General features: G+C 39.0%; 2 protein-coding genes across 3 annotated transcripts; one reads left to right on the top strand and one right to left on the bottom strand.

Annotated features, from left to right (window-relative positions):
• Positions 1–625: 625 nt before the first annotated feature.
• LOC146650522 (interleukin-1 receptor-like 1) lies at positions 626–24,524 on the bottom strand. Of its 2 annotated transcripts, none has more exons than XM_085384181.1 (12): positions 24,387–24,522; positions 14,750–14,816; positions 14,106–14,355; positions 13,763–13,952; positions 11,968–12,118; positions 11,650–11,718; positions 6,719–6,845; positions 6,272–6,420; positions 6,025–6,162; positions 4,622–4,783; positions 4,262–4,407; positions 626–1,500 (listed from the first exon to the last, which is right to left on the bottom strand). In XM_085384181.1, exons 2-12 carry the CDS (start codon positions 14,811–14,813, stop codon positions 1,252–1,254), a joined length of 1,695 nt encoding a protein of 564 aa, XP_085240307.1. In that variant the 5' UTR covers positions 14,814–14,816; positions 24,387–24,522; the 3' UTR covers positions 626–1,251. The 2 variants fall into 2 exon arrangements, with proteins under 2 accessions (XP_085240307.1, XP_085240308.1); XM_085384182.1 differs by lacking the exon at positions 626–1,500 and adding an exon at positions 2,918–3,959 and having other exon boundaries at positions 24,387–24,524.
• On the top strand, positions 17,374–19,089 carry LOC146650523 (uncharacterized). Its single transcript, XM_085384183.1, has 3 exons — positions 17,374–18,042; positions 18,128–18,245; positions 18,377–19,089. Exons 1-3 carry the CDS (start codon positions 17,893–17,895, stop codon positions 18,535–18,537), a joined length of 429 nt encoding a protein of 142 aa, XP_085240309.1. The 5' UTR covers positions 17,374–17,892; the 3' UTR covers positions 18,538–19,089.

The raw sequence follows: 24,524 nt of genomic DNA, 5'->3' as shown, positions 1-24,524 counted from the left end.
AATAGAAGCAGAAAATAAAACCTTGGAAGAAAGAAAAGACCAACAAACTAAGAATATGCAACACCAGCAGAGGCGTAATTTCTAGGGGGGTTAGGGGCGTTATGACCCCCCCCAATAATCAGACCCAACCAATATAATCCCCCCTAATAAGATTATTTATTATCGTGCATTATCTTGTTAATTTTCTTTACTCACTTCAGGTTTTACCAACAAAATAGTTGCATGTTTAATCATCTGGGAATTCACCCAGATTTATTTATTTAGACAGAGATCTTGACCCCCCAATGTTCAGCACAAAGTTACGCCGATGAACATCAGCCTGACATAAACATTATTAATGAAATTATATGTGGTTTTGAAAAAGTTCACTAATATTAAACATTTAGCAACAGCAACGTAGTCACAATGTGACTTACGTGACTTCTGTGGTTTGCATGCAGCAGTCACCTTTTATGATTCTATTGTCCCCTCCCCCCATCTCTTTACCCAGTGTTCTTAAAAGTGAACACAGGGTAAAGCTCTTCATATTTTTGGCCACCAGATGTCACCAGAGAGGACTGCGTTGAAAAGCTTCGAGTAATGCCGGGGCAAGCCGTGTGTGAATTATTAACGGACCCAAGATGCAGACTGCTTAAGTTGTGAGTGAGCTTTATTAACAAAAAGGTGAAACAAACAGGGGCGAGGTGGACGAAAACCAAAACCTAAGAGTAAACTAAACTGGGAAAAGCTAAGCAAAAACAAACCTGAAACCTTGAGACGTGAAACAGAGATGCGGGGAAAATGCACAGGAAAGTGGAGGGGAACAACACAGACGAACCAGCAACTACTACGACAGAAGACACGACTAAAATACACTCAGAGAAACACAGGGACATTACACACAGGTGGGGGACACAGCTGGGAGTGATTAACGTGACGAGACCAGGGAGGCAAACTGAAAACACTCACATAAGACGCAGACCTTCACAATAAAACAGGAAACACATACACGTAATGACACAACACACAAACTTAACACAGACTGAGGGACACAGAACATAGGGACATGAAACGTGAAAAGGGAGAGTACAAGAAACCCAGAATAAACAAAACCACAGAATAATAATAAACCAAAACATAAACACGGATTCACAGACTCCGGACCATGACAAATGGCTTCTTGGGATTTATAAAAGATAAATCCTGATCATCCTTTTCTTACATTTCCCAATATATGTACAAAACATTAAACAAAACGTGTTGAAAGATGTATTAGATAATAGTAGACTGTGCACATTTTTTGACAGGTGTGGCAGGCATCAGGTATCTCACTCTCTTCCAGAAGCGAGAGTTCCATGCTGCAGCGCCTCCAGAGCCCTCTGGCCACTTCAAAGGGGCACTCTTACGAATCAGGTGCTGCAAGCCCGGGGGAAGGTGTGTGTATTGCTGTTGCCCCGTGTCTCCTAGCTGGATCAAAATCACACTCAGTTCCCTCTGGACCAATGCATGGTGGAGCCCCACCTGGTAAATCATCAACAACACTTTAGTCACCCTTTCACTGTACACTTAGTATTTTTATTTACATAAATGCTATCTAGTAGTGCTACACATTGAAAAAATAGAATAAACTTAAGTATAAAAATATGATGCCATAATACACATATAAGTAGAATCATTTGTTTTCACAACAATCAATCTATTCCTTATTAACACAGCAACAGATGCCTCAAGGCGCTTTATATTCTAAGGTAAAGATCCTATGACAATAGAGAGAAAACCACAACAATCAGAAAATTTCCTATGAGCAAGGATTTTGTGATAGTGGGAAGGAAAAACTTCTTTTTAGCAGGAAGAAACTGCTAGCAGAACCAGGATTAAGGAAGCGCAGCCATTTGGGGGTTAGGGGAGATAGGAGAAAAAACACGGTGTGACAAGAGCCAGATTAATAAGAACTGATGATTAAATGCAGAGCAGTGTATGAACACACAGAGAGTGAAAAAGGGGTAGTTATATGGACAAAATTGTTTTTCTTATATTTTTATGGCTCAGTAAAATAATCTCAATTAAACCTGCAGGTTAACTAATTTGTGTATGTGATCGAGCTTCATGGATACATAAAGCTGGGTATCGTCTGCATAATAAGGAAAACGTATGCTATGCTTTCTAATAATGCTGCCTAAGGGAAGCATGTATAATGTAAATAGAAATGGTCCTAGTACAGAACCCTGTGTAACTCCATAATTAACCTTAGTGTGTGAAGAAGCCTCCCTATTTACATGAATAAATTAAGATATGATATGTCACTTACCTTTGCTAGTGTCAAGGTAAGTGACGCCTGATAACTGCAATGCCTTTTCTAAACTTCTTAACATGTCACCCACATTATGTTAATAAAAAGGTTCAAACCAACAATTAAATTAGTAAAAACTAACCATAAATTAATGGAACTGAAAGGAAAAATTCAAAATGAAATTCAAAATATTCAATTGTGCACCAACTATTCAACTATGTGTAACTGCTATTACTGCTTGTTTGCTTACTTACACCAAAATAAAGTTGATGGTCATCGTGTATAAAGCCATATGGAGTGGATGTATTGAACTTGTAGCACATGGCCGTGGTCCCCAAATGTCAAATGTCTGTTTCTTCAAATAGTGTCTTTGTGGAGAAATATAGTATAACAGCCACACATTGTCCCATTTACCATTATGTTTATTTATTTCCAATATTTCAGTCTGTGTGACATGTCTAATAGCCAGGCATCCTTAATTGGCCGAACCTTACTGAATGCATGCATAGATGCAAATGTTTGCATGGACACTTTATCTCTGTATCTGACAAAGTTTGCAAGGACCAAAAAGTTGTAATTGAATAAAAATGTAATGGTAACAGTGTGTGGAGGTTATGCTACATTTCTCCACAAGGATTTTTTTCCCCCTATGTGCACTTGTTTCCTTAGATTTGCTGTAAAAGTATTGTACTTTTCCCACCGACGGTATTGTACTAGAGTACCAGTATCTTACATCATGCAATACCAATAAATTAGAGTACAGGAATATAACTTATATTTACTTGACTACTTTACTTGCACGTTATTTAAGTGCTGTACCATATTCTGCTTCTACTCCACTATATTTTGGATGCAAATATTACAGTTTGGATTCCACTTGTAGGTATTTTTTAAAATGATAAAAGAATCTGAAGTGTAATTCCACACAATAGGTATATACTATAAGTATTTAAAATATATTGTGCAGTTATATTGATTATACACCCTGTGCACCATTAAGCTAATTAAGTAGAAGTATAACTTTTCAATACTTTTTTCCACACTGCAAAACAGTTATCCAACACAAAATTATACTTGTGCAACACAACTTTTCATGTAATAAATCTGAAATGGGACACAGGGCTGCACAGGATTCTGAAAACTTTTGTCATTAGCCAGCTCAAAATTTCAAACAGACAAATATAAAAGGAACAAAAATGTATGTAATTAAATGAAATTGAAAAGAAGTGTGAAGTGGCTAAATCAGTCATATTTTAAAGAAAGATAATTAAGCAAAACAAATTTGCCTACTGTGGAGAAAATAGAGAGGATGTTAGCACCAAGCCTCTTAAACCATTATCCAGTGGCAACAAGTGTACTTCCTCTCAGGACCTGCCTCCTGCCCTGTTCGCCTCCTACAAAGCCAGGAGGAGGAAAGCCAAGCAGTTGGCAGGGTCCTCACTCCATGTCTAATGCTTTCTACAGCAAATTATTCTGCACTGAATTGATCTCTAACTAAATATTCCAGTTTCAGTGAAATTAAATTGCATTTTATTTATATAGCGTTAAATCACAACAACACTTGCCTCAACGCACTTTATATTGCAAGGCCCTACAATTTCTTGTGGACCTCCTTGTGTGCCTTGTTCTTGGTTCCACAACTCCCACCCCCATTTAAAAAAGATGCTACAAAGGCCCCTGCTCACGTTGCCTGCAAAGCAGAGAAAGACAGACAGAGAAAGTGGGAAACGCTGGATAAGCGTATTTATGTGAGTCTCTTAGTATGCAAACCTGCCAGGTTTCTGTGAGCCAGAGAATTCTGATGTGTGGATTGTGACAGCATAAAAGATGAACATAGCTACCTCGACCCCACTCACTGGTTTGTGAAGTCCAATTTTAAAGCCTTTGGATGAGCACTTTGGGTGCTTTACAAGTCCTTGAATAATGATTTGTCAATCACAGGTCATTAGGCCAATGAGCATACTCCCAGGCAGTCCCTGTCTCAGTTCTCACCTGCCAGTCAAACCCTCCCATCACTGAGGTTTGGGGTGAGGCAGGCCATCGCTCTGTCGTCATGGAGCCTGATCCCAGATCTGGTGTGAGAATGACCATGAGCCTCCTGCTCTGATTCATGCATTTCTCCACCAACTCCAGACGATCTGTTGTGGTACAACAAAAAGAAAAAAACAACAACAACAAAAAAAACCAGGTACATGATGGCTCTTTAAATTAGGCAGCACAACACTGGTATCCCTTTAACACTTAAGCTGGGCTACAAAGAACACTGCAGACAATAAAATACCTGAATCACAAATACAAAATATATTGGTTGTTGATGTCCAAAATTACAATTAAAGCACATAAAACACTGACCTTCCCCTGGTATGTCATCCCTCCCGTGGATAAAGAGCCGATATCCACACTTATCTTCGAGGACAGAGGGCAAAGTCTGTGTGATAAACTGAGAGAGTGTGTCCTCAGTGATCTTGTCCATTGGTGTCTGGTAGACCACATAGGCGTCATATAAACTTGTGTCTGGGAAACAAACAAACAAATCAGTGGAAATTTATGTGTACTTTCTTTGACAAGGTTTTCTCAGTTTTTTTATTAATGTTTCTTCCTTATCGGCTCATTGTGATGTAAAGTGACCCTGTCACCACAATAAGTCATTTGTGTTTGAACAGTTGTGGTCAGAAGTTACAAACACTCATCATTGACATGAATGTGTAATTTTTAACTTCTTTGAACCTTTCTTTTTCCAGGGTGGAACAATTGTACAGCATACATCTTTAATGAGTTGAAACATACAAAAAAAAACCCAACAACAATTGGGAGGACAGGTTTCAATTCATCCCACAAATGCAGAGTCAAGATTATGCATACAGGCTCAAATATATGATAATAATACTACCACTAATATTTGGTAAGATGCCCCTTGACCAGATGCTTTTAGCAGCCCCCAAAAAGTTTCTGACTCAATTCTGGACGGATGTTTGACCACCCTACTTGGCAGAACTGGTAGGTTTAAATTTGTGATATCATCTCGCTTTTGGGCGTCACTCACAAATTTTCAATATGGTTGAGGTCAGGCTTTGGGAAGGCCAATGTAGAAACTTAATATTCGCCTGGTTTAACCTTTCCAAAACCAGTTTTGAGACTGTGGAATATGCACACATGATAAATGGCTGCTGAAAACTGGGTATATATTATCGCTCCAACTGCACTTTATGGACCCCTGTGTTGCTGTAATATGTGAATTGCCACAGTGTGGGATTAATAGAGTCTATGTCATGCCATCTCAAAAGCTTTCTCCAAAAGGCATTTGGCTTACTTGTTCACCATAGCCAAAGTGAACCAGCAATTTTTATATGTTGTTTGAACCTTCAGAAGGAACCAAAACACTTCAGGTTTACTTATTTGTTATTCAATTTGGTTACTCTTGCATTTTTCTTATATTTCTAATTTGTCATATTGAAAACCACTGGATACCACTATTTTGTAGCAAACAAGCTGATGAATATTTTAGGAAGTAACTTTTGTTTTGACATAATATTTCAGGGTCTATAACCACAACATCTTCCTCTCTTAAGTCTTGGATGTGTTAAACTGGTGCATTTTTCCTTAAAGTATAGCACTGAAGCCAGGGAGCAGGAGTAGCAGCTAAACTGGCTCGGTCTATCCTCTGAAACTGACTAATTAGCATTGTACTTCATTCCTTTACTGTTGGTACAAAACTAAGATAATAAAGCCCCCAAGAAAAATATTTACTCTCTTACCTTTATTGCTACTGCTTAGTGGGAAGTAGGGTCTGAAGAACAGGGCTAAGTCAATGGCAAAGTATTTGACCAAAACAGCGACAAAAACACCAACGAATAACATGCATACTCCTCCAATGGCAAGTGGAATTATGGATTCTAGGAAACACAAAATTATAGTGTAAAATAACATTTCCATGCTTCGCTAAAAGTCAACAGACATTTTTGTTAGCAAGGCTAAAAAACAATCAATGGCCCTGTGACTGACCTTTCCGCTTAAGAGTTAAAGTGGCATTCTTTGTTACGTAATAGCCCTCGCCAAAACACTTAAACTTCTGTTGAAAATCCTTAGCAGACACTTTTTTAATGGTGAGGATTGCAGTGGCAATGGTATTCTTTGAAGGTTCCTCAGTTGCTCTAACAAAGAAGATAAGAGTTTGTTTTGTTAAAGAAGACAAAGGGTCAAAGACAAAGTTCAGCAGAAAGGTTCACTGCAGACAAATGAGAGGAAATACATAACAGTTACTATTTAACATATTTTCAACAGATCTTTGAGGTTCTCTTAAGTGTGACTCTTAAACAATAGCACTTAAAGAGGTCATGTTAACTTATTCTGTAAAACACCTTAGAAGCACCTTAAACTACATGTTGAAATCCACTCAAAGGATTAGCAAAACATTAAGTGTACATTGTGTAAAGTATAAAAGAGGCTTACATTTTGGTAGTTTGACTATAACCATCCCTGTTTTTGAAAGGAATTCCATTGATGTACCAGCTGGCATTACAGTCATGTTTCACATTAGTCCCACACAAAACTGAGCAATTCAGCTTAATCTCCGAGCCTGGAAGGAAAGAAGGAAGGGAAGAAGGAGGGAAAGAAGGAAGGATGAAGAAAGAAAGAGGACGGGTTAACCCACTGGAATACAGGGTAAGATGCACGACAAAGGCGCACATTCCCCTGAATGCACAGTCAGTAAAACTGGGGCATTATTCTTTCCAGAGTTTTTATATATTCCATGTGACCAGCTATGGAGTAGTAATAGGATGCCTTGAAAATCTTTCCCGATGGCCACTCGTTTAACACCTCCACCAGTTTGTCAAACCCCAGCCAATCGGTAACAAACATCAGGGGGTGCAACACAGCCCTAATTCTATGTTTATTCCTGTATTTAGTTTCCACTGGCACTAGGATGCCTGTAAGCCCTGATTGCAGCAACACTCCCTTAAACGGAAGGTGGCAAACTTGCAAGCCTGCACCATTGCCTTAAATGCATCCAGGAAAGTCTACAGGTCATCCACCTCCGTCATTTTAAATAAGTCCACCTCAGAGAGTGGAGGTGACAGTGCTGGAGAAGCCGCCACTCCTTCCTGGGTCACCGGGTACATTGGGCACCAGTGTGGCAGTTGCTCCTGCCACTGTGAGCTCTCCCCAGGAAGGGCAGAGGGATGCATTTTACAAACAATTTTATTCACACAAAGCGTTACACACAATCTTTCTCTCTTTCTGTTTTTGGCTTTGTCTTGTTTCTGGCCCCCACACCTACTGCCAGAGGAGAGGTTAATTAGACAGATGTGCTACCCTCATCATCAGGCACTGGTCCCCAAAAACACACTGCTCCACCTCCCCCCTTCTTAAGTGATGAGTCAGTCACTCCCTGTATGGATGCAACTTTAGTCCTGCTAAGTGCTAACTGAGTAACTTTCAGAGGATCACTGTTATTAACCAAGTATTTGCAGTGTTTGCAGCCTTACAGAAACCTGGTTGCAGCAGGATGATTATGTTAGTTTAAATGAATCAACACCCACGAGTCATTCTAACTACCAGAAATCTCGAAGCACAGGCCGAGGGGGCGGTGTGGCAGCAATTGTTCACACCAGCCTATTAATTAATGAAAGACCAAGACAGACTTTTAATTCATTTGAAAGCCTGATGCTTAGCCTCGTCCACCCCAGCTGTAAAACTCAGAAACCAGTCTTACTTGTTATCATCTATCATCCACCTGGGCCTTACACAGAGTTTCTGTCTGATTTCTCAGACTTTTTATCTGATTTAGTTCTGAGCTCAGATAAAAAAATAATTATTGTGGGTGATTTTAACATCCATGTAGATGCTAAAAATGACAGCCTCAACATGGCATTTAATCTGTTATTAGACTCAATTGGTTTCTCTCAAAATGTAAAAGAACCCACCCACCACTTTAATCACACTCTAGATCTTGTTTTAACATATGGCATAGAAACTGAACATTTAACAGTGTTTCCTGAAAACCCTCTCCTGTCTGATCATTTCCTGATAACATTTACATTTACAATAATTGATTACACAGCAGTGGAGAGTAGACTTTATCAAAGTAGATGTCTTTCTGAAAGCGCTGTAACTAAGTTTAAGAATATAATCCACCCACTGTTATCATCTTCAATGCCCTGTACCAACATAGAGCAGAGCAGCTATCTGAACGCTACTCCAACAGAAGTCGATTATCTTGTTAATAATTTCACCTCCTCACTACGTACGACTCTGGATACTGTAGCTCCTGTGAAAACTAAGGTCTCTAATCAGAAGTACCTGACTCCGTGGTATAATTCTGAAACACGTACCCTAAAGCAGATGACTCATAATCTGGAGAGGAAATGGCGTGTCACAAATCTAGAGGATCATCATTTAGCCTGGAGAAATAGTTTGCTGCTTTATAAGAAAGCCCTCCGCAAAGCCAGAACATCTTACTATTCGTCACTGATTGAAGAAAATAAGAACAACCCTAGGTTTCTCTTCAGCACTGTAGCCAGGCTGACAAAAAGTCAGAGCTCTTTTGAGCCAACAATCCCTTTAACGTTAACTAGTAATGACTTCATGAACTTCTTCACAAATATAATTTTTATCATTAGAGAAAAAATTACCAGTAATCATCCCACAGATGTAATATTATCTACAGCTACTCTTAGTACCATTGATGTTAAGTTAGACTCTTTTTCTCCAATTGATCTTTCTGTGTTAACTTCAATAATTACTTCCTCCAAACCATCAACGTGTCTTTTAGACCCCATTCCTACAAAACTGCTCAAAGAAGTCCTGCCATTAATTAATTCTTCGATCTTAAATATGATCAACCTATCTCTAATGATCGGCTATGTACCACAGGCCTTCAAGCTAGCTGTAGTTAAACCTTTACTCAAAAAGCCATCTCTAGACCCAGCAGTCTTAGCTAATTATAGGCCAATCTCCAACCTTCCTTTCATATCAAAAATCCTTGAAAGAGTAGTTGTCAAACAGCTAACAGATCATCTGCAGAGGAATGGTTTATTTGAAGAGTTTCAGTCAGGTTTCAGAGCTCATCACAGCACAGAAACAGCTTTAGTGAAGGTTACAAATGATCTTCTTATGGCCTCTGACAGTGGACTCATCTCTGTGCTTGTCCTGCTAGACCTCAGTGCAGCGTTCGATACTGTCGACCATAATATCCTATTAGAGCGATTAGAACATGCTGTAGGTATTACAGGTACTGCACTGCAGTGGTTTGTATCATATCTATCTAATAGACTCCAATTTGTGCATGTAAATAGAGAGTCCTCTTCACACACTGAGGTTAATCATGGAGTTCCACAGGGTTCAGTGCTAGGACCAATTCTGTTTACACTATACATGCTTCCCTTAGGCAGTATCTTTAGAAGACATAGCATACATTTTCACTGCTATGCAGATGACACCCAGCTCTATCTGTCCATGAAGCCAGATAACACACACCAATTAGTTAAACTGCAGGAATGTCTTAAAGACATAAAGACCTGGAAGGCCGCTAACTTTCTGCTTCTTAATTCAGATAAAACTGAGGTTATTGTACTCGGCTCTGAAAAGCCTAGAAATATGGTATCTAACCAGATTCTTACTCTGGATGGCATTACCTTGGCCTCCAGTAACGCTGTGAGGAACCTTGGAGTCATTTTTGACCAAGACATGTCCTTCAATGCACATATTAAACAAATATGTAAGACTGCGTTCTTCCATTTGCGCAACATCTCTAAAATTAGAAATATCCTGTCTCAGAGTGACGCTGAAAAACTAGTTCATGCATTTATTACTTCCAGGCTGGACGACTGTAATTCATTATTATCAGGATGTCCAAAAAACTCACTGAAAAGCCTTCAGCTAATCCAAAATGCTGCAGCAAGAGTGCTGACAGGGACTAGAAAGAGAGAGCATATTTCTCCTGTTTTGGCTTCCCTTCATTGGCTTCCTGTTAAATCCAGAATTGAATTCAAAATCCTGCTCCTCACATACAAGGTCTTAAATAATCAGGCCCCATCTTATCTTAATGACCTTGTAGTACCATATCACCCTATTAGAGCACTTCGCTCTCACTCTGCAGGCCTACTTGTTGTTCCTAGAGTATTTAAAAGTAGAATGGGAGGGAGAGCCTTCAGTTTTCAGGCCCCTCTTCTGTGGAACCAGCTTCCAGTTTGGATTCGGGAGACAGACACTATCTCTACTTTTAAGATTAGGCTTCAAACTGTTAGGATGCCTGGGTCGTTGACCCAGGGTTTTTGAGTTTACGATATTATTTATACTTTCTAGTCTTTGGTTTCTTTGAGTTCTGTCTTATGGTTTATGTCTCTGTCTTCTTTAGTTGCTCTGTCTCCCCTATCACCTGCATCCCCTTGTCTAGTTCGCGTCTATGTGTATCCTTAGTTCCTATATCCCCGTGTCCAGTCAGTGTTTGTGTCTGCCCTGGTCCCACGTCTCTGTTCCCTTTGTAGTGCCTGCATGTGAGTCTGCGTCTTTGTTCAGTCTGTGTTATGTGCTTCCTGTTTTACTTTGAAGGTCTCTGTCTTATCTCAGTGTGTTCAGTTTACGCTTCTTTGGTCTCGTCAGTTCTAATTTGTCCCAGCTGTGTTTCCCTCCTGTTACTCATTCCCTGATTGCTCCCTCTGTGTATTTAAGCCCTGTGTTTCTTAGTGTCTGTGTCGCGATCTACTGTTTTCTTAGCTGTGTGTTCTGTCATTTCTCTAGTTTAAGTTTGTTTTGAGTTTTTTTTTTTTTAGTTTTGTTATATTTTGAGTATTAAATTAAAGCCTTTTTTGAGTTCACGTCTGTCTCCGGAGTCTGCACCTTGGGTCCTATTCCTGCCTGCACACAGCCACACCTAACACAAACTTTCCTTTTTGCTAAAGCATATAGTTAGGGCTGGACCAGGTGACCCTGAATCCTCCCTTAGTTATGCTGCAATAGACGTAGGCTGCCGGGGGATTCCCATGATGCATTGAGTTTTTCCTTTCCAGTCACCTTTCTCACTCACTATGTATTAACAGACCTCTCTGCATTGAATCATATCTGTTATTAACCTCTGTCTCTCTTCCACAGCATGTCTTTTATCCTGTCTTCCTTCTCTCACCCCAACCGGTCGCAGCAGATGGCCCCGCCCCTCCCTGAGCCTGGTTCTGCCGGAGGTTTCTTCCTGTTAAAAGGGAGTTTTCCCTTCCCACTGTCGCCAAAGTGCTTGCTCATAGGGGGTCATATGATTGTTGGGTTTTTTTCTCTGTATCTATGAAGCGCCTTGAGGCGATTTATGTTGTGATTTGGCGCTATATAAATAAAATTGAATTGAATTGTTATGACAGCAACATGTTGACATGAAGATGAGATTTTATTACCTTCATCAGCAAACTGCTCCTGCGACTCATCAGCTGGGGTCAAAATTTCTAGGTAGTGCACAGCTTTTTCTGCGAGCAACCAAAAAGAGTGAGACATTTTTCATCCTCTAATAGGACATTTGGTATGCTATAATATGGGTATTGTTTTGAAAAATCAGGAAAACCTGTGACATACATACAAATCTTTAGCTCTGGCTCATTATTAAACATGTTAAATCAACACGCCATTACAATTTCACTTATAAAGTCAAGTTTATGTTGGTGTCGCAATGTGTTGTGTTGGTATCCAGAACTAAACACCAAAGAATGCAGTTTCACCTAGAAGTATAAGTTCCCTCGAACCTGACGTACTGTACACCTTATTATTGTATGCCCAGGTACAAATACAGGTGTAGAGGCCCTCGTGGTCTTTGGTAGCATTATGCACTCTCAATTCGACTTCATGCTGATCTTCAATAAGAGTATAGTCCTGCACCGAGAAGGGCACAAATAGGGAAAGCAACACATTTTACTTCAATGAACATGGTCTGTTTTGTAAATCATCACAATGGCCCTGTCAATTACATCATTGTGGCTTAGTTTGTAATTGTTGTATTGTAAAAGTTTAGAGGTTTTTAAAGTAGCTCCCTTTTTATTAACTTGCAATCAGGTTCTTGCTATAGCAATGAAACCAACACTTTTATCTTACATAAAAATGTACACTGGTATTAACATGGACAATGTTTAAAAAGTTAAATAAAATTCCTTTGTTCAGAAGTCAAGCAACATTTTAATGTCATCAACTTCCAGGGCCAGTGGAATCATCTTTTGCCCCACTGGTTTCACTGGTTAGTACTGGTACTTATTACCATCAGCAGTCAGTTCTGGCACCTCTCAGCTTTGCAGCTTGATGCTGGTTGGCAACTAGCTCTTGCACCTTTTTAGCAAAGTATCCAGAGTCATAAACCAGGCAGGGTCATACCATCAATTAATCCAATGGCCTTGATCCAAAAACGATTACCGAAAAGTCAGAAAAATCCCCCCCAAAAAAACGTGTATTCAAAATGGCCAAGCACCAAATCATTCAGCGTAACAAACAACTGGCAAACACACACCTTTATAGGGAGTTTGTACGTGTTTTGGAGTTTGCAAGTGTTTTGGAGTTTGCAAGTGTTTTGGAGTTTGTAACGTGCTTTGTCTCTAGGGGCCACCGTAAACCCCCCTCCCCCCTAAACAAGCTCCGAGTGAGCAACGACGTAATGGGAAATTCACAGAGAAACTTGCGGATTCTTCAACTGACCGCTGCGGCACTCCTGCTATACAGGTGAAAATAGAGCAACAGGACCGCTAGTCTTTGATTTTATTTATTTTCTGCTGTGTTTTACTTGCATCTATTTGAAAGACTGAGTGTAAAAACAAAAAATATTTTATGTGCTGGAATGTGCAGAATATAGGTTTAAATGTTAAACTAATTTCTTCAAGTCAGAGAATGGTGCATATAATTTAATTTTTGCTTGATGCATAAAGTTAAAAGCTTAAAACTAATAAAACAAGTTTTAAAAAGAGACTTTTCCATTTGATTACATTTTGTATGATGGATTATGCAGAAAAAGTAGAATTGGGCTGAAAGATCTATCGCTTTATCACCTCTTCAGGTTGTAAATCGTGTTTTTAAAAAGTAACTAAGTAACTAAGTAATTAATTACTTTTGAAAATAAGTAATCAGTAAAGTAACGGGATTACTTTTTTGGGGAAGTAATCAGTAATTAGTTACTGATTACTTTTTTCAAGTAACTTGACCAACACTGGTTCAAGTGCAGTTATTTTCCTCTGAGTTTTGATTCTGTCCCTAGTTAGCTAACATAAACTAAAGTATCAACTTCTATACTGACATAAGATGACATGAATCATCACACTGAACATGATTTTTAAAACTGTATTTCTTAAATCCAGCTTCACAGCCACACATCTATGTCCGTTTTTGAAAGCAGGGCTCCATGATGTCACTTAGCCCTTATATGTGTAGTGGCAGAGGTGGATGACCTGTAGACTTTCCTGGATGCATTTAAGGCAATGGTGCAGGTTTGCAAGTTTGCCAAACAAACAGGAAGCTGACCTGGGCTTTTTGGCCTACCTTGTACCAGGTGATGTTTCCTTTGAATGCACTACATGTGCTTTGGACTCGTTCTGGACATGGGACCTTTTTGCTCTGGTCAGAGTTTTTGATTTCTCCGTAGTTTAACATCTTGCGTCCTCTGTAACTTGCATTGAACACTTCAATTTTCACAGGGTGGTTAAAACATTGTCCTGAAGACTTGATTTCCCTAAAAGTGAATCAATGAGTGGGAAGCACATTAACAAAAAAAGAGACAAAAAAAAGAAGAAAATTGTTTTAGAGTTCAAGAAAACCCAGACCATCACTAATGTTAGATGCTAGATAGAAATTTTGTAACATATTTCGTAGAGATGATTCTTACCAAGCAGCGTAATCTCCAGAATCAGAAATGTTGAGGTTTAAGAGAAACAGTGCTTCGCCTTGGTAATGCACCCTGGCTTTCTTATCAGAGGAAATATTCTGAATTTGGGTGCTATATTTGTACCATGTAAAATTTTTATTGTTGAAGTTTGGTTCTAAAATAAAAGGTACATAAAAAAGAGACTCCCCTTCAAGCACTGTAATGCTCTCCTCATTCATGATCTCACATTGTGATTTGCCAGAATCTGAAACTGAGGGAGAAGCAGATAGAGATGATGATAAGTGCAAATGCAAATGTGAAAGGTGTGTTGCAGATGCTACAATGCTGTACGATGAAATGAAAATGTTTATGAAATGTTCCTTTTCTTTTTTGCCTTAATGTTTTTCAATGATTTTTATGGCCTTTCTGTCTTGCCATACATTTTTACCTTCTACATTTTGGCTTTGATGTTTTGCTGACCCATCAATGATAACCTTTGATATAACTTTTTCTACAACTTGCTCAAAATTGTCATGATATGCATTTCACATCAGCGGCCTTTTGAGCCTGATTAATACTGGGTGTGCTGCTTCACCAGGTTTCATTGTAAGGTGTAAGATGTGCGGTTTAGCACATGCAGATGAATCGTGTACTGTATACACCACCTGATTTCCATTCTGATATGGATGTCACCACTGCAACAAGAAAGAGAAGCTGGAAAGCATCCATTAGCTGAGAGAGAGAGAGAGAGAGAGCGAGAGAGAGACATAGGACATTCAAAGCCAAACCACACTGTTCTGAATCATGTGATATATTTCATATTTAATTACACTAACTTGACTTGCTTTACTCATACACTGTCAGTCCTGCACATAAGCTTTTACCATGGCCTCAACAGCTTAAAGTGCTTCTCCCTGTCTGTTCCACAAATAATGTGACAGTTCAGTGATTCTTGAGATAAGGGACAAAACATGTCCGGCAGATAAAACCCAATTTTGTTGTTAAAAATATGCATACAAGTGTTAACCCAACTGCCTAAAAGACAACAGCCACTATGGTGTGGTGTCCCTTTAAGACACCCAAGTCGAGGGTTGATGGTGTCATCGGTTTAGGGTTGCCAACTCCCTGAAAAATAAATAAGGGACACCTCGTGGCCAGGGCCGGGCGACCCAGTTGTCTTCACCCTTCCCAGTGTGGTGAATTTTCTAGCTCTTTTTTTGTGTGTGAAATTATTTTTTTAACCATTTGACTTGAATTTGATTTAAGTAGATGTGTATTCTTTGTGATATGAACACATGTGAAACAAATGATCATTTAGCCATTTATTTTTAGCTCAAAATGACAACATTAACACAGTAAAACAGGTCTCCTTCTTAAACAGAAGCCTGTCATGCTTAACTTTTGAGAATATAAGTAAATCTTTCTTTAAAAGAACTCTGTCCTGCTTAACTTAAAATAATAGAAAACAATAGAAAGAAAAACATTCTTGTAACAGTGCACATTTAGTGCATTTAGTACAATTGGCTTAATGCTAATCAGCTGCTCCTGTTTGTAAACCCGCTTGTTCCCATGATTACGCATCTTAACTCATCATCATTATTCATCTATGTATTACTTTTATGTATTAGTCATCTATTTGTTGTAATCATCTATCCTTGCAGTTGTTTATTACACAAAATAAATTATATTATCACACTTCTGGCCACATAGCGCTGATATTCACTGCACATGCCCATATTAACTTTTTCCAGCCAGGTGTTTTCCTTTTCCCATTTTTCCCTTTCTCTGAACAAACATTGCTGCTCTAATGCTGGGCTTACACTGTGCGGTTTTAGGCCCATTTTGAGCCGATTTTTGAGTGATCTTCATCGTGCGTCGTGTAGTATACGTGGGGTAACGAGAAGTGATTAACACCTCACGACCAACTCCCGATCATCAATCGCTCGTGAGGGTCTCACCACAGCCGCTCACACTGCTCGCGCGCAAACACGTAAACGTTGGTGTAAAAGATGGAGCAGCACGGCTGTGCAGCGTGTGATCTGGACACAAGCGATGGAGGCACACAACCGTGAAAATAGTTGGATTTACATTGCTGCTCAGTCACAGCTGCCCGATCAATGTTTTTCATTAGCAATTTAGCAAAGTTGATGGTGGTGGTGTGTGTGTCTGTGTGAGTGTAATGCTGGGCTTACACTGTGCGATTTTTGGCCCATTTTGAGCCGATTTTTGAGTCGTGCGACCGTTTTGGCGATCGGCCCGATTTTGGCCTTCATCGTGCGTCGTGTATCGTGTAGTATACGTGGGGTAACGAGACGCGATTAACACCTCACGACCAGCTCCCGATCATCAATCGCTTGGTCGGGAGGGTGTCACCGCAGTTTGTCACACTGCTCACGCGCAAACACAAATGTCGGCGAAAAAGACGCCGCAACACGGCAGTGCAGCGTGTGATCTGGACACAAGCGATGGAGGTACAACTTGTAGAACTTTGGAAAGCTCATCCGAGCCTTTTCGATGTGGCCTCAGAAATTATCACGACACAACAACCGTGAAAATAGTTGGATCTACACTGCTGCTCAATCACAGCTGCCCGATCAATGTTTTTCATTAGCAATTTAGCAAAGTTGATGGTGGTGGTGTGCGTGTCTGTGTGAGTGAAAGACGGAGAGAGAGAGAGCGCGACAGATTTTCTGTTATAACCTTCATTTTATGGAGGCACAGTGTGAGTACTCAGGTCGCATCAGAGCATCGGGCGGTATAGTGTGAGACCCTGCATCGTGACCTACCAACTTCTAACCCCTGCGAGTCAATCGTGCAGTTTGAGCAGGAGCTGAATAACGTGACTGAAAAAATCGCACAGTGTCTGCCCAGCTTTAGGTGTACTGTCGTCCGAGACTTGCACCGCAGTGTCGGCGTTTGTTTCCCTGTTGGCCATGCTTCTTGTTGTGGTCATCTGTTGTCTTCCGGTATTTTCTCCGTAAGCGACCTTTCCTTGACCAATGAGATGAGCGGTAATCTGAATTGTCATACTCGTAAGTGTGCTGTCAGCTCATTGGTCACAAAGCAGGAGAGGGGCTGGGAATTATGTTTTCAAACAAAGCGTTAATTCCATTAACATTTATAGACTACTTTTGATTCTCACTGTATTACGGGACAAAGTGCGTCCCTTATTAGCTCAATACGGGACGTGTACTTTTGTTTCTAAATACGGGACGATTCCGTATTTTAAGGGACGGTTGGCAACCCTACATCGGTTTGTGCCACTGCTCTGCTCTCTCTCTCTGTGATGGTGTGGACATGTGCTTGCACGCTAGTAGATGAGGAGGGACGGATTTTATGTTTTACCTCTCCAGACACCTTTGTTTGCAACGTTATGGGTTGTACGAACACTGTGCGCTATGTTTGTTAAGCTGCAGCCGTTCAACCGGGCTTATATGGTTGATGAAGAGAAGGTATACTAAAGAACACACTGTGGAATCCCCAACGCCAGCGTGAGTGTGTATTCTTTTGGCTACCCTGCTAAGTGTTTTGCCGCCTCCTCTCAACCACTAAACGCAACCCGACGTTACAAACTGTAACAGGGCGGCCCTTAGCGGCTGGAAACTAGTGATGTGACGTTCTGTATCGCGTAATGGAGGGGGCGTTTCCGCGATGCGCGTATCGAGGCTTGCTTCATTTATGGGAGGAGCTGAAAATGATGACGCCGAAGCCTCACTGCCCGGCTGTACCACGTGACTGGTTCATGAAGTGTTTCGAACTTTGCCGCGAGCTATGACAGCGATATAAACCCCTCAGACTTCATTCAAAAATGTGGGTGTTTGATGGAGAGTTGCGGTTAGTGAGAGTTTGGAGGTTTATGAGAGTGAGGAGAGAAAGTCAGGAGAGAATGGAGCCAGCTAAGAAGAGGAGGATGTCCTCCCCTGTGTGGGAACATTTTGATCTTATTCCTCCCAACAAGGTATGTAAATTTCTACAGAAGATGTATTTTCATAATACTGATGGTGCAATACAATTTATGTTAAGCGGCTTTACTTTTGTACAAGGTGAAGTGTTTGCTATGTGCCAGGCAGCTGGGATATAACAACAACACCTCATCCATGCTTAGGCACTACAGAGCTTTGCATGAGAATAAGGGGGACACCGATTGTGGAGCAAGACCAGGTGAGCCATCAAATGCCATGATAATACAGCATGCAGTAATGTTACTACATGATATAACAATATTATACAGCTGTAATAAGTTACGTGTGTGATATTTATATCTGTGCTTTGTCTTTATTGTCTTTCCTCAGGAGAACAATCTCAAATAGATGAAGACCTGGTTACCATGGTGATTGAGGACTCCCAGCCATTTAGCATTGTGGAGGACAAAGGATTCAAAAGATTTGTTAAACCATTAAATCCTAGCTATGTTCTCCCCACTAAAAAGGTCATAAAAGCAGTGAAAATTTAGTTTTTACAGAATAAAATGTGAATAGGCAGGACTGAGGCTCAGTGTGTAGCTGTCCATACCTCAACGTTACAAAAGCACAACTACTGTCCACACCCCAACCACACCTCACCTCACAGTAAATGATAATTTCCATTTTAAGCATTTCCAAATAATCATTTTCCATACTGCCAGTATAAATATACACAGTATACTGCCATCACTACAATATACATGTTTTACACATTCCTTTTGTTGTTGACATTTACAGGCTGTGTGCAAAAGGCCACATTTCAAATTCTTGCCAACTAATATTTTTACGTCCAGTAGATGTCCTACTAGAGCAAATGAAGCTTCAAGAAGCTTTGCGCTGGGGTGAACCAATTGGATGAAAAGCTTCAGTGCTTCATGAAGTTTCATCTGCCCATCACTATCCCCGGGGGTCCAGACACCATTTAAAGGTTCCAGGAGAGACCATTGGTAAAGAGAGTGTGGTGAATCTTTTTGTGCTTGGGTTTCTGGGTTTTTATAATATTGGGTTTGGTGTAACATTAAAGTGTGAAATATTTATTAATATGTAAATGTGAAAATGTATTTATTTATTCTTATATTTATCTACCACATTCCTTGATGATGAGCAGCTGTGCAGGATCTGAAATAAGGCTACCAACTGATTTTAAAATTCCCAATAAATAGTCAATAAATATTTAAACTTCTTTTGTGCAAATCCATGCTTAAAGTGCAATGCTAAATAAAGTGCTTGATAAGGTGCTTTTAATAAAGTGAAAGGTGTGCTCTAAAGTGCTATACAGATAATATAATATAAATAAATGCAGTAAGGGAGTCCTCTTCCTTACACAAACCAAGGCAATTTTTTATATGATTTTGCATTTTTTATACATATTTATTTATTTTAAATGGTACAATACATTACCAGTACCTTAAAAATCCATTGTCCAGAAGCAGGTGTGATAATATTAAAATACAGAAAAAAAAATTAAAAGTAATGTAAAATTAAACATCATGGCTCTCGTCACTAAGTATTTAATTCAATACCTAATATCAAAATATGCAATTGAAAATTTATTTTTACATATTTTTTAAGTGATTAAAATCGTGTCCAGAGTTTTTGTCAACACCATCAGATTTTTTTAAAAGTACATCAAAAATCAGGAATTATTGTGGGTAGCTTACACTCTGAGGACCCCTTTATCACTTCCTGTTTGATACACATGCCATGAGGTCACTGCTGTGATAATTTTTTTTAAATTTTAATGTCATTTATTGCATACCTTTCTGATAAAACTCTTTGTCACAACCATAGTGTGTCACCACCAAAGTCGATGTAATGCAAGATTTAATTATTTTTTTTGTAAAAAGAGCTTAATTTAGGTAGATTGTAAAAGCCATAAGCAACTGATGAAAAACAAGATGGCTTCTGTCAGATAAACATGTGTTATGAGACAAAGTCGGGTATTTTGTCAACACCATCAGGATTTTTGTCTGACGGTGTTGACCCTTTTCCTAATGGTGTTGACAAATGCCACAAACGTGTGCTATTCACCATTTATATTAAGTTATTTTTTTACTAATATTTCAGATATATTACGTCCTGTGTATTTTACTGATATTTCTGCTTCACAGATGTGTCAAATATTATCAAATTTGTCTTATCTTGAATCTCATTGTTTATGTTTATATTATTAATCCTGTAGGAAAATGCTTAGTCCTCTGCATTTAACCCATTCACTCAGTGATGCAGTGGGCAGCTACAAATCATGTGGCGTCTACTGAGCTAGCTGTGCCTCGAGAGTTGGTCTTTAAGTGATGATGTATGAATCCTGCTTCCGGGCCCAAACTACTCTGTGTTTATTAAGCCTGTTGTGCTGTTAAAATGTTTTAATGCTTTTTATCTTGTTCTATTACATCAGAACAAGCCCCTAAAAGAGCCCGTTCTCACTCCCGAGGCGTAATATGCTGACGATTTGTCACCTAGCGTAAAATGTTACGCTTTGGGAGTGAGAACGTGTTGCCTAAAAACAGTCAGTGATCACGTCAGCCTAACCATCGGGAACCCTCACGTTAACTTTTATCAAGTGGTAAAAAGTTAGCATTCATCCTCCAGCTTCACTGTATTTATATTATGCTAACATAGCTGTGTCACTAGCGATCATGTAGCACATCACTATATACCAGCTAGCCCAACTTCAGTAACCTGACAATAGTCACTGCTGTTCAATTTTCTGTCTCTATTTATGTTGGAAGTGGTAGCAGAGCTGGTTTATCATGTTCAGGTGGAAACAAGCAATCTAACTTTAACTCTGTTAAATTTCATATATTCTGTTTTCATGGATGCCTGGATGTTACACCTGGTAGAGCAGCCACACTGATCATTTTATTAAAGATGAAAGAATTTAGACAGATTGTAACTCTCAGTGATGCCGCAGAGTTCCTTTGACTTTGGGATCTGCAGCGGAGTTTGGACCTGGAAACGGCTAATGACATCAGACTTAAAGACCGGATAGCATCTCTATTGCTTAATGCATAATTGTGTTGTGAATATTCATCCTTAATCTGTAAAAAAGCATAAGGTTCAGAAAAATTATAGTAATTACAAAATGGTACATTTCAGGCTACAATAGCACAGGGGAAGCTGTCAGTAGAGGAATGAAAGAGAAGGAACAGGGATGATAAAAAAAAGGAGAGAAAAAGTTAACAGCCAGCCTGAGTTGAAGAAAGAGTTTCTCATAAAGGAAAGGGAAAGATGGAGAAATAGAGTGAAAAAGAGAAAAATAAAGAACATCAGTGATCTGAAAGAAAGAGAAAAAAGTCAGAAGAGAAGGTTTTGGAAACAAGCACAGAGACAAAAGGAGAGAAAGTCCAGCAGGGTCTAAACACACAACCACAGAACTTTAGGAATCAAGGAGTAGTAGGCAGCTACTTGCTGGTGAACTATTAAGATGTAGAACTTGACATGTGCAAAAACAGAATTGTTATGATGTGTCTTGTGATATTACAAAGGTTGCTAAGGTTTAATGGTCATTTTGAAAGAAATATATTGTTTTCTACTAGTGTGTCAACACCGTCAGATTTGTGTCACCACCGTCAGCACCTTGTCAACTCCATAATATGGAGTTTTTGTTTATTTTTCTCTTTTGGAAAACCATATATTTTCCTCCCTCATGATCTTCCTATAAAAATACGTAATTTTCTCAATGTGTAATTTGCATTCTGCTTAATATGATTGTTTCTTATAGAGATTAAATACAAGCTTCTGAAAATATGTATGACTGTAACTCTAATAATAAAAAGCCAAAACAATCTTACTTTTAAACCTGGTATAATTACTTTGAAAACATATGTGCATAAACAATAGAATAGAGAAGCTGCTAATAGTCAAAGTAGCTGAAACAACTTAATTTAAAATATATATTTTTGCATTTCTTTGTGTCTGACGGTGTTGACAAAAACCTTGCACTTCTCCAGCAAAAACATAAATTATTAAAAAATGTTACACCTGGGAGATTGTACCAAAACATGGTGAGACAGCCAAAACCTTGTGTAACAATTATATGTAAATATGTTTTTAAAAAATCAAAAAATATATTTTAGAAAATTAAAACCTGTTTTGTCCCTAATCTCAGGAATCACTGAGTTATGAAATCAGTTAAAATGCTGCTCTCTCATCACTGGTTGTTCAAAAGAACAGAATGCTGTGCGTTTTGTTTTTCTCAGGCTTGCGTGTTTCCTTTGGTTTTGAGCCAGCTGGTTGCTGGAGAAAGCTATCAACTTAGAAGCCTTTCAGTGGACCGATAACACAGGAACTTGTCAGAAGAAGTTTCAGATGAAATTGAATATGACACTGATTACCTGTGAAGATTGTTATCAAATAATTCCTGGTTATCAAACTTAATCATCTTGTCATTTAAGGACTTTTTGCACAGTGCAACACTTCTCACAATGTCCTTGACAGACTCAGTGGCTGAATAAGAAATAACAGCTAAAAAAACAGCAAAAGGACAAAGTGAACACAAGTCACATGGTGTTACAGTGCCAACAGTATAACAATCTGTCTGTCAAGAGTATAGTTGTAGCATCTCTGACATGTTTTTAAACATGTCTGAGAGCAACAGAGACACACCACATTCATCTTCAGTAGAGAGCCTGTTCACATAGAATTGCTACAAATGTTCACCAATATTTGTAACCGCTCAGTCGAGTTTCACTTTGAATCATATCTTCTAAACAGGAAGTTTATAATTTTGCAGCTTGAGCTCATATCAAATCAAAGTGTTAAAATCCTGAATAAGTCTTATAATAATTCTTGAATAATTCAAATTGAATACTGATTCGATCCACTATGAGTTTAACCCTCTGATGCATGAATTATGAAAGCCTTGGTCAAGATTTTTTTCTTAAGTGCTTTTATTCTTCTCAGGACATGAAAAAAAATGTTCAACTCTTTTTTCCCCAAAAATATGTTTTTTTATAAAGTTATAAACTTGTCCACTCCAGTGGACTACATGCGCCTGAGCACTTAGCATGAAATACTGTGAATTTACTATAAAAATTAATTACCTTGTGTTCTATTGTAAATATACAAACACTTGTTTGCTTGTATCCTTTGAAAAACATCTCAGCAATTTTTTTGGAACTTTCAACTCATAAGGCCCCAATGTTTAGACGTAAATAACAAAACCAATCAACAGTCCTAGCTGTGAATCCTACACCTGAATATGGCAAACTATCTCCAACAAGAGAAACATTTTTGAGTCTACACAGTTCTATAACGATGCAGGACAGTATTACCAAGCCCTTAGTAGCATGCTGGAAGAAAACACAAACTGACATCTTAGTCTCTGCATCTCCAAACACTTCTGTGTTCATCACACCTAGGCTGTCCGTAGTTCCTATGTCTCTGTTCTGCTCTGGCAGCCACTCTCATCATCACTGGACTTATCACTGAACTCATCATCACTGCACTCATCAATGAAATCATCATCACTGGAGCTGGATGGAATTTCCTGGACTATTCTGTACGCTGCCTTATTCTTTGCTGCATTTGAAGTCTACAAAATATGATAAAATAATTATTATAGTAACTCAAACTACAGCTGATCTGCACAGAAATATACATTTTAAATGAGTAGCTTATAAATGTAACAATTATATGCTTACTTATAACCAAAACAGTCCCAAAAAACAGTGAGACAATTTATGACTTATGTTAAAAAAATATAGTGGGTAATGCATGATGTCCACTACAGTGGACACATGGTTAATCGTAGTTTTCTACATATTAGACATAACAATTTCTTATTCCAAACAGATAATATCCTTCCCTAGATGTTACTGCATATCATCATATTTTTTTTACCTGTTGGGCTCTTTTAGCATAGAAGGATTGACAGGATATGCCAGCAGTGGTCGGCAGGGGTGACAGTTTGTCTGCCATCTTTGATTCAGAGGAAATTTACTTGCAGTTGCACTAACTGAACACTGAATTGACCTCAATGGAGCATGGCAGCAGAGAGCACTCTAGAGGCTAATATGCAGTTCCACCATAGAAACCAATGCATTAAAGAGATATGTACGTTTTAGTAGCTGTCCACTCCAGTGACCACTATGCATCAGAGGGTTAAAGAATTGCTAGCTTTAACTGTTCTGTTTTCCAGATGCTGTGGAAATAACTATGGAAGAGATCTGAGAAGATCTGTAAACAGATCTGTAAAGCCTTTATAAAGTTTATAAGTTATCTTCTCACCCTAGTTCTTCTTTCTGTCACTTAACTTGGAGTATACCTATTTAGAACCTTAGCATATCCTAAAGCAAGGAAGTTAAAATTGTTAGTAGTAATGAAAGTGTTTGCTTACCTCACAAAAGTGTGTGTGCTGGCCGTTGGAGTGTAATCAGCTCGAAGCTGCCGGTATGGTTGTTTCTCTCTCTCTCACTCTCTCTCTCTCTCTCATGCACACATGCTTCGTCACCAGCCTGTTTCCCGTCTCTCATGT

The sequence above is a fragment of the Rhamphochromis longiceps genome, linkage group LG16 (genome assembly GCF_057381845.1).
Source record: "Rhamphochromis longiceps isolate RC_006_pf linkage group LG16, R_longiceps_female_GT1.1, whole genome shotgun sequence".
Lineage (NCBI taxonomy): Eukaryota > Metazoa > Chordata > Actinopteri > Cichliformes > Cichlidae > Rhamphochromis > Rhamphochromis longiceps.
The sequence above is the reverse complement of the archived record's forward strand: the minus strand, read 5'-3'. Positions and strand labels throughout refer to the sequence as shown.

Excerpts from the sequence above, each read along its gene's own strand:
- LOC146650523 (XM_085384183.1), top strand. The coding sequence starts at position 17,893 with ATGTGGGTGTTTGATGGAGAGTTGCGGTTAGTGAGAGTTTGGAGGTTT. Across the intron at positions 18,043-18,127 it reads ATCTTATTCCTCCCAACAAG|GTGAAGTGTTTGCTATGTGC; the intron begins GTATGTAAATTT and ends CTTTTGTACAAG. Across the intron at positions 18,246-18,376 it reads CGATTGTGGAGCAAGACCAG|GAGAACAATCTCAAATAGAT; the intron begins GTGAGCCATCAA and ends GTCTTTCCTCAG.
- LOC146650522 (XM_085384181.1), bottom strand. The coding sequence starts at position 14,813 with ATGGATGCTTTCCAGCTTCTCTTTCTTGTTGCAGTGGTGACATCCATA. Across the intron at positions 13,953-14,105 it reads TCTGGAGATTACGCTGCTTG|GGAAATCAAGTCTTCAGGAC; the intron begins GTAAGAATCATC and ends ATTCACTTTTAG. Across the intron at positions 6,846-11,649 it reads GGAGCAGTTTGCTGATGAAG|GCTCGGAGATTAAGCTGAAT; the intron begins GTAATAAAATCT and ends CTTTCCTTCCAG.